General features: G+C 49.5%; 1 protein-coding gene across 3 annotated transcripts; it reads left to right on the top strand.

Moving 5' to 3' along the window:
• Positions 1-533: 533 nt before the first annotated feature.
• NXF1 (nuclear RNA export factor 1) lies at positions 534-16,387 on the top strand. 3 transcript variants are annotated; one of them, XM_054241494.2, is made up of 22 exons: positions 534-645; positions 1,845-1,942; positions 2,324-2,510; positions 2,730-2,883; positions 4,406-4,489; positions 4,583-4,687; positions 4,810-4,890; positions 4,999-5,068; positions 5,209-5,297; positions 5,425-5,532; positions 6,135-6,244; positions 8,073-8,109; positions 9,594-9,662; positions 9,742-9,797; positions 10,569-10,676; positions 10,790-10,848; positions 10,956-11,071; positions 11,190-11,232; positions 12,127-12,199; positions 13,001-13,183; positions 15,860-15,920; positions 16,044-16,387. In XM_054241494.2, exons 2-22 carry the CDS (start codon positions 1,861-1,863, stop codon positions 16,080-16,082), a joined length of 1,914 nt encoding a protein of 637 aa, XP_054097469.1. In that variant the 5' UTR covers positions 534-645; positions 1,845-1,860; the 3' UTR covers positions 16,083-16,387. The 3 variants fall into 3 exon arrangements, with proteins under 3 accessions (XP_054097469.1, XP_054097470.1, XP_002755484.1); XM_054241495.2 differs by lacking the exon at positions 1,845-1,942 and having other exon boundaries at positions 534-615; XM_002755438.6 differs by lacking the exon at positions 1,845-1,942.
• The last annotated feature ends 18 nt before the right edge of the window (positions 16,388-16,405 follow it).

Here is a 16,405-nt window from a genome sequence, read left to right as displayed (position 1 = left end):
CAAGCCCTCGAGGAAGAAAGCTATTAATTAGTCAAGGTTCCTGCTCCCATGAAGCTTACATTCTAATTCTCAACTTCGTGATTATTAATCCATCTTATAGGCAAAGAAAGCGAGGCATAGACAAGGAGCCGAGCTGAAACTGGCTGGATTCCGGTGGGGGTCTAAGCCATCACTTCCACCTGGAGGCGCATCACTTCCACCTCGGAAGCCCTTCGTGCGGTCCCCTTCCCCGCTCTGAACTCTGGGCTGCAGTTGCAGCACTCTGTTCCAGCACTAACTCTGGAGGTGCCCAGGGCAGCGTCAGCGGACAAATGAAAAGGTGCCAGGAGCTGCTGGCAGCCAGCCGGAATTCCGCAAGCTCAGGCCTTGGGCGGGGCGTGGAGGGTCGGGCCCCGCCCCTCACACGACGGGCTTCAGTGTGCGCACGCGCAGTGGCCGCGCTTTCTACAGCAGTGGCACCGCCCACAGCCTAGAACGTCAGCGGCGCGCGACGTGCTATTCCGAATAAATGCGGTGGCGCCCGTCGTAGGGACACTTTGGTCCTGAGCGCTTGGGGGTTCGGACGTTTGGTGGCGTAGCGGCCCGCGCCTGAGCCCGCCCTTGCTCTTCGCTGTGGTATGGCGGACGAGGGGAAGTCGTACAGCGGTCAGTGCTGGTCCTTGAGTCGAGAGCCGGCTATCTGGGACCCCCGGGTGGGAGGCGCCGGCCTAGGCCTCAGCCCCCGGGACGTGAGGCCGCAGGGGCTCGGCGTCCGTGGGGAGCGGCGCGCGGAGGAACCGGGAGCACTTGAGGTGGACACCGAGTTGTTGAACTCCTGGATTCCTGTTGGAATCCTGGTGTTGGAGGACCTGCGGCTCGGAGCGGGTGGCTTGGGGGTGGGGTGACCGGATTCCTTTGAACTTTGTGGGTGGTTGATGCCTGTCAGTTCGGTTTGGCGGCCTGACTCTTCCTTTAATGTGAGTTAGTGCCCTGCTCGTGGGCTGCCCTGGTGCCCTATTTTTTACTGCGTCCAGTCGGTCTTGAAACCTCGGGCCTGGGTTTGGCTTAATATTTGAGACACCTCAACTGGATGTTCTAGTCTGAACACTACACTGGATGTTAGTCCTTTGTAGTAGTTAGGAGTGCATGGCGGAGGTTGAAACCGTGAATTTAAAACTCGTTTTCCACCTCCTTAATGCGGAATAACAACAGTATCTGTTTTTTAAGAGTGGAGGAGGCGGGCAGGGGTGCGGGGAATGAGATCATTTCTATCAAGTGCCTGAAGCATAGTGGCCGGCACTGGAGAAAGTTCTCAGTGAATGTTAGGTGCGCCTTCTGTGTACTTTTTTTCTTGGGGTCATTTGTTGAGATTCATTGTTTACAGTATCTGTATTAGGCAGACTTCTTTTGGGAGTTAGAGACCTTTTAAAGATGCCAGTCCTACACAGCATGTGTCAGAAGGTCATATTCCTGGAGAGCATTCCAGGATCCCTGGTTAAGCACCTGAGCCTGGCACTGCCAGTAGATCCTGAGTCTAGAAGTTGTCTGTCTTCTGAGTTAAAGGCCATTTCTGGCCAAGGAAATGAAGAGCTCCTCACAAAACTTCCAAGTGGCAATTTGAGAACAAGAAGAATTTTTTAGAGGATCCTTAAATTGGTCATATTTGTAACTGGCATCTGTACTGTGGAGAAAAAGTACTGAGTGGCAGATTTCACGTGGCTATCAGAGGTCTGATTTGTGTTCAGTTACACTTTTGGTTGTCACATTTCTACCTTCTGCTTCTCTCTAATTCCAGTTTCTGCTTCATTTTTCTTTTTTCTTGTTTTTTTTTTTTTTTGAGATGGAGTTTCGCTCTTGTTACCCAGACTGGAGTGCAATGGCATGATCTCGGCTCACCGCAACCTCCGCCTCCTGGGTTCAAGCAATTCTCCTGCCTCAGCCTCCCATGTGGCTGGGACTACAGGCGCGTACCACCATGCCCAGCTAATTTTTGTGTTTTTAGTAGAGACGGGGTTTCACCTTGTTGACCAGGATAGTCTCGATCTCTTGACCTCGTGATCCACCCGCCTCGGCCTCCCAAAGTACTGGGATTATACGCATAAGCCACCGTGCCCGGCCTCTGCTTCATTTTTCAAAAGCCCTACACAATTTTCCAATAACTTCCCTGATGCTTCCCTCCCACAGAGAGGGTTCTTACCGCTGGACTGCCAGTGGAGTTTGCATGGACATGGCCTCTGTAGTTAGTATGTATTTCTTCCCATAGTGCAGAGTACTAGAAACTGATTGCTACGCCAAGCAGGACCAGTTACTTACTCCTAATTTGTGTTCCTGTTTCTAACTTCAGAGCACGATGATGAACGTGTTAATTTCCCTCAAAGAAGGAAGAAAGGCCGGGGTCCCTTCCGGTGGAAATATGGTGAAGGAAACCGTAGGTCTGGAAGAGGTGGTTCTAGTATTCGGTCTTCCCGCCTTGAGGAAGATGATGGAGATGTGGCAATGAGTGATGCCCAAGATGGTCCCCGAGTACGATAGTAAGTGACCAGTTGGTCTGGTTTGAATTTAGTGGCCCATGAGATTATATGGCCCTTTTACTGTCCATGTTATTTCCTTTCCAACCTGAAAGAGTGAGAAATGCCAGGAGTGGCTTAATGATTGAACAATCTTAGTTGTAGTCCCACTAACAGTGCAGGTAGGTCTCTGAGAAGACTTTCCTAGCATTTATGGTCATTTTATTCTCTGCTTGCCCACAGCAACCCCTATACCACCCGGCCTAACCGTCGGGGCGATACGTGGCATGATCGAGATCGCATTCATGTTACCGTGCGGAGAGACAGAGCTCCTTCAGAGAGAGGAGGAGCTGGCACCAGCCAGGATGGGACCTCAAAGAACTGGTTCAAAATTACAGTGAGTTCTTGGAGAAAGTAGATAGTGCGGTAGCGATGGGAGGCTGCAGTCAGCCTGGAGATGTTTAGTTTTATTCCACAAAAATTACTATTTTTTTTTGAGATGGAGTCTGCTCTATCACCCAGGCTGAAGTGCAGTGGTGTGATCTCAGCTCACTGTAGCTTCCGCCTGCCTGGTTCAAGTGATTCTTCTTTTTTTTTGGATGGAGTTTCACTGTTGTTACCCAGACTGGAGTGCAATGGCACGATCTCAGCTCACTGCAACCTCCGTCTCCTGGGTTCAAGCAATTCTCCTGCCTCAGCCTCCCGAGTAGCTGAGACGACAGGCGCTCACCACCATGCCCAGCTAATTTTTGTATTTTTACTAGAGACGGGATTTCAACTCATTGACCAGGACGATCTCGATCTCCTGACCTTGTGATCCACCCGCCTCGGCTTCCCAGAGTGCTGGGATTATAGGCGTGAACCACCGTGCCTGACCATCAAGTGATTCTTCTGTTTCAGCCTTCTGAATAGCTGGAACTACAGGTGTCCACTACTACGCCTGGCTAATTTTTGTATTTTTAGTAGAGACAAGGTTTTGCCATATTAGCCAGGCTGGTCTCAAACTCCTGACCTTGTGATCTGCCTGCCTCAGCCTCCCAAACTGCTGGGATTACAAGCATGAGCCACCACATCCGGCCCAAAAATTATTTTTCTCAGCTCTTTACTTCACAGTCAAGCATCTATCTTTTCTCCTAGGAATCAGTATCTTCAGACACCTTAGAGCAGGTTCAGAGAAGGGGTAAATGAGAAATATGAAAACTGGTTGGGGGAGGGAGTAATTTCTCTGGATGTCTTCATTTGGCTCAAGCTGAGTGTGGGGCTGGGAGTCCCTGGAGTTCTCTGAGGGGCAGGCCAGGTGTAAATAATATCTTGGAACTTTTAGAATCAAAAAATTGATTTTTTTTTTGAGGGATAAGTTTAAGTGGGCTGGGTGCAGGGGCTCATGCCTATGCTCCCTGCACTTTGAGAGGCTGAGGCAGGGGATCACTTGGGGCTGGGAGTTTAAGACCAGTCTGGAAATACAGCAAGACCCCTTCTCTACAGAAAAGGGAAGCCAAGCATGGTGGTACATGCCTATAGCCCTAGCTACTCCAGAAGGCTGACAGGAGGATTGCTTGAGCCCAGGAGATGAAGGCTGCAGTGAGCTATGATTGCACCACTGCACTCCAGCCTGAGTGACAGAGTGAGGCCCTGTTACTAAAAAGAGAAAAAATAGTAAGTGTAAGTGGACAGAAAGGAGTTCACAGCTATTGTCCTTTAACTTGAGCAACAATAGGCTATATAGGCTGTATGACATGTCTAGTATTGTGCAGAAGGCACCCAACCTGAAGATCCTACGTGTGTCTCGAGTAGAAAACCTAATACTGGTCCTTTCTTTAGAATGTCTTTTAAAGTTTAGTAGAAGGTATAAAAGGCATTGTATTGGGTCTGCTATTCGGCCTTACTTACAATTCCCTTCTTTTCTCTCCCATTTCTAGATTCCTTATGGCAAAAAGTATGACAAAGCATGGCTCCTGAGCATGATTCAGAGCAAGTGCAGTGTGCCCTTCACCCCTATTGAGGTAAGACAAGGCCTGAGTGGCTGGCTGGCTGGGCAGCAGGGATGGGCAGGGGGCTCTGGACTCCCAGTGTAACGCTCCTGTTTCCTCTTGCAGTTTCACTATGAGAATACACGGGCCCAGTTCTTTGTTGAGGATGCCAGCACTGCCTCTGCATTGAAAGCTATCAACTATAAGATTTTGGATCGGGAGAATCGAAGGGTGTGTTTAAAGGGCCTAGCTTGGCTGGAGGTGGAGGTTGGTGATCAGAGAAGGGACTGGGTCTTGGTCTTGCAGCTTAGGCTCCCCTCGAGTTTTCTGTGCCCTTTGTGTCTTCCCTCCAGATATCTATCATCATCAACTCCTCTGCTCCGCCCCCGACTATACTGAATGAACTGAAGCCAGAGCAAGTAGAACAGCTAAAGGTGAGGCAGGCTCAAATTAGATAAGTTTCCAACCCAGTCTTACCACTTCTCACACCCCCACCCCACACACACAATCCCAGTAACCACTAAACCTGTCTTCCTTTGTAGCTGATCATGAGCAAACGATATGATGGCTCCCAACAAGCCCTTGACCTCAAGGGCCTTCGTTCAGACCCAGGTATGGTTGATAACAGTAGTTCTCAGATAGGTGGTGACAGGTGGGGATCTGTCAGGGAGGGAAAATTTGAGGATATTTTAGTGCTAACGCTGGCCTGGGCAAGACCTCTCAGTTTTCCTTTCCTTCCCTTCTTCCTGAAGATTTGGTGGCCCAGAACATTGATGTTGTCCTGAATCGAAGAAGCTGTATGGCAGCTACCCTGAGAATCATTGAAGAGAACATCCCTGAGGTAACGCCTTTGACCCAATATTAGGCATGAGGAAGCAGGGTGGGTTAGATAGGATGTGGCTAGAGGGCAAATTTGTCTCTGATCCACTTGCTGGTGGTGCTTCCTTTAAACTCCTTTCTCCTCACAGCTATTGTCCTTGAACTTGAGCAACAACAGGCTATACAGGCTGGATGACATGTCTAGCATTGTGCAGAAGGCACCCAACCTGAAGATCCTAAACCTTTCTGGAAATGAAGTAAGAGTTGATACCTTGGCTGTGTTTTTGAGGGGGGTGGGTAGAGGGTGTGCAGGGTTTGTCTGGTGACTGCAAGAGCCAAGAGAAAGAACTCAGGCCAGATGTGGTAGCTTGCGACTGTAATCCCAACACTTTGGGAGGCCAAGGCAGGAGCATCACTTAAGGATAGGAGTTTGCCTAGCTACTTCAGGGGGCTGAGGTGGGAGGATTGCTTGAGCTCAGGAGCTCAAGGCTGCAGTGAGTTATGATTGTGCCATTGCATTCCAGCCTGAGCAACGTGTCTCAGAAAATGTTTAATGAAAAAGGCCAGCATGATGTCACATGCCTGTAGTCCTAGCTACCCAGGAGTCTGAGGTGGTAGGATCTCTTGAGTCCAGGAGTTTGAGGCTACAGTGAACTATGATCATGCCATGGCACTGAAGCCTGGGTGACAAAGCAAGACCTTGTCTCTAAAATTTAAAAAAAAAAAAAAAAAAAAAAGAAAATCTAAAAAGATTAAACAAGATCTCAGAGCAGAGCTAATGGTAGGGATTGGAGGTGTGGGGATCCAACTGGCTCTCTTCACCACAATCTCCTCCCATTTTTCCCCCCACCCTTTGCAGTTGAAGTCTGAGCGGGAGTTGGACAAGATAAAGGGCCTGAAGCTAGAAGAGCTGTGGCTTGACGGAAACTCCCTGTGTGACACCTTCAGAGACCAGTCCACCTACATCAGGTCAGTTGTAGACTCTGTCTCCCCTCCTGGGGACCTTCACCCCCTGGGAGGCTGAGCTAATGCATCCTGACCAGTGACCGTCTGCAGGAGATGTGCAGCCCTGAGCTGGAGCCACCTATCCTTTGGGAGGATCACGTGCTCCCCACTTTGGTCTGTCTGTGCCTTCTAGCTTTGTCCTAAGATCTCCTCTCTTTACTTTTCACCTGACTGCTGGGACTGTGGCCCTTCTTTCTCTTTGCTTCCTGAACACAGCCTTTTCTAGAATCTCCCCTATCCTGTTGTTCCAGGAAAGGCAACTCCCCATTTCTACTCTGACCAGAGGGTATCTTGTACATACCCTATAGATGGTGTTGCCTTGTGCCAAGAGCCTGGTGTCCATGGGCTGAGGAAGCTCTCCCTATCTGAGATTTCCTTCTGAGATGGGCCTTCCCTCCTTGTGTACTGTGATGGCCCCTCTTGCCCTTGTGCCAAGAGGGACCCTTTTCTCAAGATCCATTTGCCCAAGGCTGTTGCCTGGGCTTTCCTGCCCATGCTGAGGTTGAGGCTTCCTAGGGGCTGGTGCCATGCAGTCTGTCTCTTGCCCAGTGCTATGACCTGGGCTCTCCCTGGAGAAGAAACCTGGGTTCCCCAAGATGTGACCAGAGCTGGGGCCCCGCCAGCAGGCGTGGGACTCCCAAGGCAGGTGCTGGGCGTGGAGGCCATGGGGGCATAGTCTACCAAGGAGACAGAGAACCGACCCCCTCGGGGGCGCTGCCTCTCCCTCACTCACACACTGCACATCACCCTGTTTGGCCCCAGTGGATGGCTGGTTAGCCAGAGACGGGTAAGATTCCTCAGGGAAGGAACAACCTAAGACAGGCACAGTCGCAGAGGGGCCATCAGGAGAGAACTTGAAGGCAACAGAGGTGAGGCAGAGACCCTCACCCTCACAACCATGCAGGGTCCTGAACCCTTACACCTTCTGAGGGAGGTCTCCTGCCCCCATGGCTGCTTTGCTTCCCATGCCCAGCTCAGATCGGGACCCAGGTAGCAGACAGAGACCTGGCCAACAGCAAGTGCCCACTCGTCACAGCAAAGATTTGTTTCTCATTTCTAACTTGGACCACAGGGATGGGGCTGCTGAAAGAAAGGGCTGTGTCAGGCTGTCTTTCTCCCTTTTCTTTCTCCCTCGTTTTTCTAGATGCGTTCTTACCTTGTAGTTCTTTCCCTTTTTCTTTGCTTTCTCTTGCCTTTTCCTCTCTATCTCTTAGACCTCCTCCATCTCTCCCTTGCCCCTGTCCCTGCCCCATCCTGCCTTTTTCTCTTTTTCCTGCTTTTCCTTTCCTTTCTTATTCCTTTGCTTCTCAATTCCTGAGCCCCACCTGCTCATCTCCCTGCCCCAACATCCTGTGCCATCCCTGTGGTGTGTTTGGGTCTTGGCCAAGGCCAGACCTGGCAGAACTGATGGATACCTGGTGAGGCAGCGGAGCCCCTGGGCTCCCACCCCATTCCCTCCTCCCGGGGCTGCACAGGTGAGTAGGTGGAAGGTAAGGGGGGCAGGGAGGGGAAGGAGGTCCTGGGCTTAAAGCCTGGGCTTGGAGTGCTGTTCATTGTGGCACTCAGAGTCAGGCAGAGAGAAAAGAGACAGCCTTCAAGGCAGTCCGTGTCTGGGTGCCCCGGGTCAGGTGGGGAGTGGGGGCCATTTTTTCCTGAGCGCAGGCTGGGAAGGAGTGGAGGGATGAGCAGGATGGGATGGGCTGTCCCTTGGGTTTGGTATATTTGCTCCTAGAGCAGCCCAGGAGGCACGGTGGCTCTGAATCGTCACTCACTTCTGTCCCATTCTTGACAGCGCCATTCGTGAACGATTTCCCAAGTTATTACGCCTGGTAAGTCTATAATTTTTTTTCATTTTAACAAGCACACAGCATTTCTCACTCACAAGATTTCTGGATACTTTTCTTTTTTCATTTTTTGAGACGGAGTCTCGCCCTGTCACTCAGGCTGGAGTGCAACTGCATGATTTCAGCTGACTGTCACTTCCTCCTCCCAGGTTCAAGTGATTCTCCTGCCTCAGCCTCCCAATGGCTGAGATTATAGGCACCACCACGCTTGGCTAATTTTCATATTTTTAGTAGAGACGGGGTTACACCATGTTGGCCAGGCTGGCCTTGAACTCCTGACTTCAGGTGATCTACCCATCTCAGCCTCCCAAAGTGCCGGGATTATAGGATTACAGGTATAAGCCACTGCACCCTGCCCTTTTTTCCTTTTTTTTTTTTTTTTTTTTTTTTTTTCAGCAGAGTCTTGTTCTGTTACCCAGAGTGCAGTGGTGCAATCTCCACTCACTGCAACCTCTGCTTCCTGGGTTCAAGCGAGTCTTCTGCCTCAGCCTCCTAAGTAGCTGGGATTACAGGCATGCCCCAAGACGCCTGGCTAATTTTATTTGGTTTGGTTTGGTTTTTTGAGATGGAGTCTCACTCTTGTTGCCCAGGCTACAGTGCAGTGACGTGATCTCAGCTCACTGCAACCTCCACCTCCCGGTTCAAGGGATTCTCCTGCCTTAGCCTCTCGAGTAGCTGGGATTACAAGTGCCTGCCACGTGCCTGGCTAATTTTTTGTATTTTTAGTAGAGATGAGATTTTGCCATGTTGGTCAGGTTGGTCTTGAACTCTCGACCTCAGGTGATCTGCTCACCTCGGCCTTCCAAAGTGCTGGGATTACAGGTGTGAGCCACAGCGCCCCAACCTCTTTGTATTTTTAGTAGGGAGTGGGGGCCATTTTTCCCTGAGGCCAGGCTGGTGAAACAACATGGTGTTTCACCATGTTGGCCAGGCTGGTCTTGAACTCCTGACCTCAAGTGATCCACTTACCTCAGCCTCCCAATGTGCTGGGATTATAGGTGTGAGCCACCACGCCTGGCCTGGATTCCTGGATACTTTTCATGATGCTTTTACACTTGACGTTTGACCCTTCTCTCCTAGTTCTTCATTCTATTTATGCATCCAGTCTTTTTCTCTCATGTTTGCACTGACAACTTTCCGTTTGTTTTGTTTTTTGAGATAAGATCTGGCTCTATTTTCCAGGCTAGAGTGCAGTGCTACAATCTTAGCTTTTACTGTAACCTCCACCTGCCAGGCTCAAGTTATCCTCCCACTTCAGCCTTCCAAGTAGCTGGGAATAGAGGCATGCACCACCATGCCCAGATGATTTTTGTAATTTTGATAGAGATGGGGTTTTGCCATGTTGCCCAGGCTTGTCTTGAACTTCTGGGCTGAAGCCATCCTCCTGCCTCAGCCTCCCAAAGTTCTGAGATCACAGCTGTGAGCCACTATGCCCAGTCTACAGTGTCAACTTTTACTTCTTTCCACAGGATGGCCATGAGCTACCCCCACCAATTGCCTTTGATATTGAACCCCCCACGACGTTACCGCCCTGTAAGGTAAGAAGCACGGACAGAGTAACAACTCGTGTGTGAAGGGAATACTGCTTACATGGTCCTAATACCTGTTTGATTCCAGGGAAGCTATTTTGGAACAGAAAACTTGAAGAGTCTGGTCCTGCACTTCCTTCAGCAGTAAGTATCCCAGGACCCCCTTTCCCACAGCCCAAGGTTGAGGAAAGTCGGGCAGACCCAGGCACACCTCACTTTTTTTTTTTTTTTTTTTTTTTTTTTTTTTTGGACAGAGTCTCATTCTGTTGCCTTAGCTGGAGTGCAGTGGCACAATCTTGGCTCACTGCAACCTCTACCTTCTAGGTTCAAGAGGTTCTTCTGTCTCAGCCTCTCCATAGCTGGATTACAGGTGGCTGCCACCACGCCCAGCTAATTTTTTTTTCTTTTTTTTTTGAGATGGAGTCTCACTCTGTCACCCAGGTTGGAGTGCAATGGCATGATCTCAGCTTGCTGCAACCTCTGCCTCCTGGGTTAGAGTGATTCTTCTGCTTCAGCCTCCTGAGTAGCTGGGATTACAGGTGCCCGCCACCATGCCTGGCTGATTTTTTGTATTTTTAGTAGAGATGGGGTTTTGCCACATTGGCCAGCTTGGTCTCAAACTCCGTATCTCAGGTGATCCACCCGCCTCTGCCTCCCAAAGTGCTAGCATTACAGGCATGAGCCACCAAGTTCAGCCATTTTTTTGGAATTTTAGTAGAGACAGGGTTTCACCATGTTGCCCAAGCTGGTCTCAGACTCCTGGGCTCAAGCAATTCACCCGCCTGGGCCTCCTAAAGTGGTGGGATTATAGGCATGAGCCACCGTGCTCAGCCACAGCTCACTCTTGGGAGGTACTGGGTCCTGCTGTGGCTCTAGACCACAGAGCCTATGCTTTCTTTTTTGTTTTTCCCACAGGTACTATGCTATTTATGACTCTGGAGACCGGCAAGGGCTCCTAGATGCCTACCATGATGGGGCCTGTTGTTCCCTTAGCATTCCTTTCATTCCTCAAAACCCTGCCCGGTAAGTATCACATCCCAGAATCTGCCTGGTACCACAGGGTTTCCCAGCAGATACAGGGCAGCACTTGCTGCAGCAATGCTCTGACACCGTGTCCTTTCCTCTTATTCCCCCAGAAGCAACTTGGCCGAGTATTTCAAAGATAGCAGAAATGTGAAGAAGCTTAAAGACCCTAGTAAGTGTGTGATGTGAACAAAACAGGATGGGAAAAGGGCATGGGAAGGAATCTATCATAAAACTCAGGAGTATGTGGCAGCCCCACTGAGCTTTCTCTACCCACAGCCTTGCGGTTCCGGCTATTGAAGCACACGCGTCTCAATGTTGTCGCCTTCCTCAACGAATTGCCCAAAACGCAGCACGACGTCAATTCCTTCGTGGTAGACATAAGCGCCCAGACAGTAAGCTCCTGCTTGTGCCCTGACAGAAGCCTAGAATTGGGATGGGGGTGGCATTTAATAGGCATGGTTGGGGTGCGCTCAGAAGTCTACATTGTACCTGATGCTGCTTCTGTTTCAGAGCACACTGCTGTGTTTTTCTGTCAATGGGGTCTTCAAGGAAGGTAAGAATCTTTAAAGTCCTGAGTTTGTAGCATGGTCCCACCCCCAGCTGGAATGTACCTCAGCACTCTTAGCTTCCCAGCTACTTTCTCTCCCATTTCTTTTTCTTTTTCTTTTTTTTTTTGAGACGGAGTTTCGTTATTGTTACCCAGACTGGAGTGCAATGGCACGATCTCGGCTCACTGCAACCTCCACCTCCTGGGTTCAGGCAATTCTCCTGCCTCAGCCTCCCGAGTAGCTGGGACTACAGGCACGCACCACCATACCCAGCTAATTTTTGTATTTTTAGTAGAGACGGGGTTTCACCTCATTGACCAGGATGGTCTCGATCTCTTGACCTCGTGATCCACCCGCCTCAGCCTCCCAAAGTGCTGGGATTGTAGGCGTGAGCCACCACGCCGGCCCCATTTTCTTTTTGAACTCCTTCTCCCATTTTGCCTCCAAGCCATCTTGGCTTGGCCTCCCCTCCGCCTGTCCTGACAGGATATTGGAAAAGCCTGGGGATTAGGAAGACTTTGGAGTCAGGCAGTTCTTAGTTTCCATCCTGGTTTTGGTTGTGTGGGGCCGTGGACAAGTAACATTACCTCTAAGACTTAGGTTATTTATTTGTAAGATGGGTAATAGCCATCTCACAGTGGTGCTATAGAAGTAAAATGAAATAACTTACAAAGTGCTTGGCCTTGGGCCTGGCACACAGATGCTATCAGTGGGTTAGTAGTTATTAGTATTATTGTACTCTCTGCCCAACCCTTCACCCCACCTCTACTTCCCTTATACATTTAATCATCCCTGTCTGGCCCGCTAGTGTTCTTCGTATCAAATAAGACCATGATTCAAGAAGCTGTTTGTAAACCACTAGTGATCCTAAGGTGTCGTTGCTCTTGTTCTCATTGCAGTGGATGGAAAGTCTCGGGATTCTTTGCGAGCCTTCACCCGGACATTCATTGCTGTTCCTGCTACCAATTCAGGGTAAATATTCTGCTTTTCACATTGGATACCAGTCCTAATCCATGGCCAACAGTGTGGTAATTGGAGGGTAGAGTCAGTCTTCGGGGTGCTTTCAGAAAGGCAACAGGAAATTGGGGAAAGCTCACATAGTAGTTAAGAGCTAGGTAGGAGCGCGGCTCTGGAATTGTACTGTTTGGGTTTTCATCCTGGCTCCACCTCTAGCAAGTAGGCTGCTGCCTCATCTGAAAGTTTATATTAACAATATTCACTTCCGGGCCGGGCGCAGTGGCTCAAGCCTATAATCCCAGCACTTTGGGAGGCCGAGGCTGGTGGATCACGAGGTCAAGAGATCGAGACCATCCTGTTCAACCTGGTGAAACCCCATCTCTACTAAAGATACAAAAAATTAGCTGGGCATGGTGGCACGTGCCTGTAATCCCAGCTACTCAGGAGGCTGAGGCAGGAGAATTGCCTGAACCCAGGAGGCGGAGGTTGCGGTGAGCCGAGATCGCGCCATTGCACTCCAGCCTGGGTAACAAGAGCGAAACTCCATCTCAAAAAAAAACAATATTCACTTCCTAAATTTGTTGTGAAGATAAATAAAGGACTAAGAACTGTCCATGTGTTGGGAGAACTCTAGTGTGTTTGGTAGATAATCCTTCCAAACATGGATTCCATGGGAGGAGATAAATGATTAAAGGTAACAATAGCTCAGAGTGGGAGGGGAACCTTGTGAATACTGAAGGAATCTGAGAGTAGGAATGATGTTGGGGGATGACATTATATATCTGTCCAGCTTTTTAAGTGCTCTTTGTCCTCAAGGCTGTGTATTGTAAACGACGAGCTATTTGTGCGGAATGCCAGTTCTGAAGAGATCCAAAGAGCCTTCGCTATGCCCGCACCCACGCCTTCCTCCAGCCCAGTGCCCACCCTCTCTCCAGAGCAGCAGGAAATGTTGCAGGCATTCTCTACCCAGTCTGGCATGAACCTCGAGTGGTCCCAGAAGTGAGTGTTGGGCATATGTATGTAGGGTGGGGATGTACTGAACCAAAGTAGGAGTAGTCGTGACTAATGAGAGCTCCTGACAGGTGGGTTGTTTTTGTTTTTGTTTTTTTTTTAATTAGAGACAAGGTCTTGCTCTGTCACCCAGGCTGGAGTGTAGTGGTGATCATAACGCACTGTAACCTCTAACTCTTGGGCACAAGCTATCCTCTCACCTTAGCCTCCAGAGTAGCTGGAACTACAGGCATGTGCCAGCACACCCAGCTTTTTTATTTTATTTTATTTATTTTTGAGACGGAGTTTTGCTCTTGTTACCCAGGCTGGAGTGCAATGGCGCAATCTCGGCTCACCACAACCTCTGCCTCCTGGGTTCAAGTAATTCTCCTGCCTCAGCCTCCCAAGTAGCTGGGACTACAGGTGCGCGCCACCATGCCCTGTTAATTTTTGTATTTTTAGTAGAGACGGTGTTTCCCTTTGTTGACCAGGATGGTCTCGATCTCTTGACCTCGTGATCCACTGCCTTGGCCTCCCAAAGTGCTGGGATTATAGGCGTGAGCCGCCACGCCTGGCCTATTTTATTTTTTTTAAGACAGGGTTTCACCATGTTAGTCAGGCTGGTCTTGAACTCCCAACCTCAGGTGATCCGCCCACCTTGGCCTCCAAAGTGCTTGGATTACAGGTGTAAGCCACCACACCTGGCCTTTTTTAAAAATTTTTTGTAGAGACCATCTTGCTGTGTTGCTCAGGCTGGTCCTGAGCTCACGTAATCCTCCTGCCTCGGCCTCCCAAAATGCAGGGCTAATAGGCATGAGCCATTGTGCCAGCCAAGTTTTTATTTGCTGATTTGTTTTGAGACAGGGTCTCATTCTGATGCCCAGGCTGGAGTACAGTTGATGTGATCACAGCTCACTGCTAGGGCTCAGGTGATTGGCCCACTTCAGCTACCTGAGTAGCTGGGACTACAGGCATAGGCCATGGTACCCAGCTAATTTTTTTGTATTTCTTTGTAGAGATGGGATTTCACCATGTTTCCCACCTAGGCCTCCCAAAGTGCTGGGATGAACTCTACCTTGCCTGGCCTCCTGAAATTTTAAAAGTCAAAACTTTTTGCTGCTTAAAAAAGCCCAGTAGTCAACTGGGCATGGTGGCTCACGCCTGTAATCCCAACACTTTGGGAGGCTGAGATGGTCATGAGATCTAGAGATTGAGACCGTCCTGGCCAACATGGTGAAACTGTGTCTCTACTAAAAATACAAAAATTAGCTGAGTGTGGTGGCATGCCCCTATAGTTCCAGCTACTCAGGAGTGTGAGGTGGGAGAATCACTTGCACCTGGGAGGTGGAGGTTGCTGTGAGCTGAGATGTCACCACTGCACTCCAAAGAGTGAGACTTCGTCTGAGGGAAAAAAAAAAAAAAAAAAAAAGATAGTTTATAAAAAATTTGCCTATGCATAAATTAGCATAAAAAATTTAGCCAGCTGCAGTGGCTCATGCCTGTAATCCCAGCACTTTGGGAGGCAGAGGTGGGTGGATCGCAAGGTCAGGAGTTTGAAACTAGCCTAGCCAATCTGTCTCTACTAAAAATACAAAAAAAAAAAGTAGCCAGGCATGGTGGCACAAACCTGTAATCCCAGCTACTTGAGAGACTGAGGCAGGAGAATTGCTTTAACCTGGGAGACAGAGGTTGCAGTGGGCAGAGCTTGTGACACTGCATTCCAGCCTGGGAGACAGAGCGAGACTGTCTCAAAAAAAAAATTGACCGGGTGTGGTGGCTCACATCTGTAATCCCATCTCTTTGGGAGGTTGAGGTGGGCATCATGAGGTCAGGAGCTGGAGACCATCCTGGCTAACATCATGAATCCCCGTCTCTACTAAAAAATACAAAAAATTATCTGGGCATGGTGGCATGCACCTGTAGTCCCAGCTACTAGGGAGACTAAGGCAGGAGAATCGCTTGAACCCAGGAGGTGGAGGTTGCAGTGAGTCGAGATCAAGTCACTGCACTCCAGCCTGGACAACAGAGGGAGACTGTCTGAAAAAAAAAAAAATTAAAAGCCAAAATGGACAAAATGGAAGTTCCTTTTTATATCCTATTTTGCAACTTAGTTTCTTTACTTAGACCAGATCATCTCTCCCTGCCACTGTAAGACTGTCCTGGGCTTGACAGCTGTGTAATCCTCCTTGTCACTGATAGACCATTGGTAGAACATTTGATCTTTTACTAATTTCTCATTGTATAAGTAGTGCAAGGATATATAAGAATGTACATACTTGTTGGCAAACTTGGGTGCTTTTATAGAATGGACTTCCGGCTGGGCGTAGTGGCTCACGCCTGTAATCCCAGCTACTCAGGAGGCTGAGGCAGGAGAATTGCCTGAACCCAGGAGGTGGAGGTCGCGGTGACCCGAGATCGCACCATTGCACTCCAGCCTGGGTAACAAGAGTGAAACTCCGTCTCAAAAAAAAAGAATGGACTTTCAAATGGCATTTAGGGGGAGTCAGAGTTTTTTTTTTTTTTTAAGCGATGGGGTTTCACCATGTTGGCCAAGCTGGTCTCAAACTCCTGGCCTCAAGTGATCCACCCACCTCAGCCTCCCAAAGTGCTGGGATTACAGGCATGAGCCACAATGTCCGTCCGGGGTTAGAGTTCTTATGGAACTGCCTGTTCTCCCTATTCCAGGTGCCTTCAGGACAACAACTGGGACTACACCAGATCTGCCCAGGCCTTCACCCATCTCAAGGTAAGGTCTGGAAATACAGTGGTAAAAACACTGGGATCTCCTGGCCTTCAGGAGGTCAGGTTAGCTGGGGTTGCTAAGTGGGGAGGGTAGGCCTGCCTCTACTGACCTTTCATTTTTCTCCAGGCCAAGGGCGAGATCCCAGAAGTGGCATTCATGAAGTGATTGCAGTCATGCCCCAGAAGCAGCCCCCCTGTAAATAGCCGTTGGATATTACTGTCTGGTTGTCATCTGTCATCTCCTCCTGTCTGGCCCAAGGCTGCCCTGTGACTGTGACCGAGGAGGGAGGGCTGCTGGATCCTTCTCACCTGCCTTCTGGAAGACCTCAGAAGATTGAGCCTCACTGGTGCCAGGAAGCCAAAGCTTACTTTGTAGAACTGACACTAAACTACCCGAAGGACTTAGGTGCTTTGTGTACTTAACCCCAGGACCTCCTTACTTTTTAAGATAAACAGTGATGTTGTATTTTGTGTTCTGAGTGCCGGATC

This window comes from Callithrix jacchus, chromosome 10 (genome assembly GCF_049354715.1).
Source record: "Callithrix jacchus isolate 240 chromosome 10, calJac240_pri, whole genome shotgun sequence".
In the NCBI taxonomy this organism is placed as follows: domain Eukaryota; kingdom Metazoa; phylum Chordata; class Mammalia; order Primates; family Cebidae; genus Callithrix; species Callithrix jacchus.
This window is presented reverse-complemented; position numbering and strand designations above follow the sequence as displayed.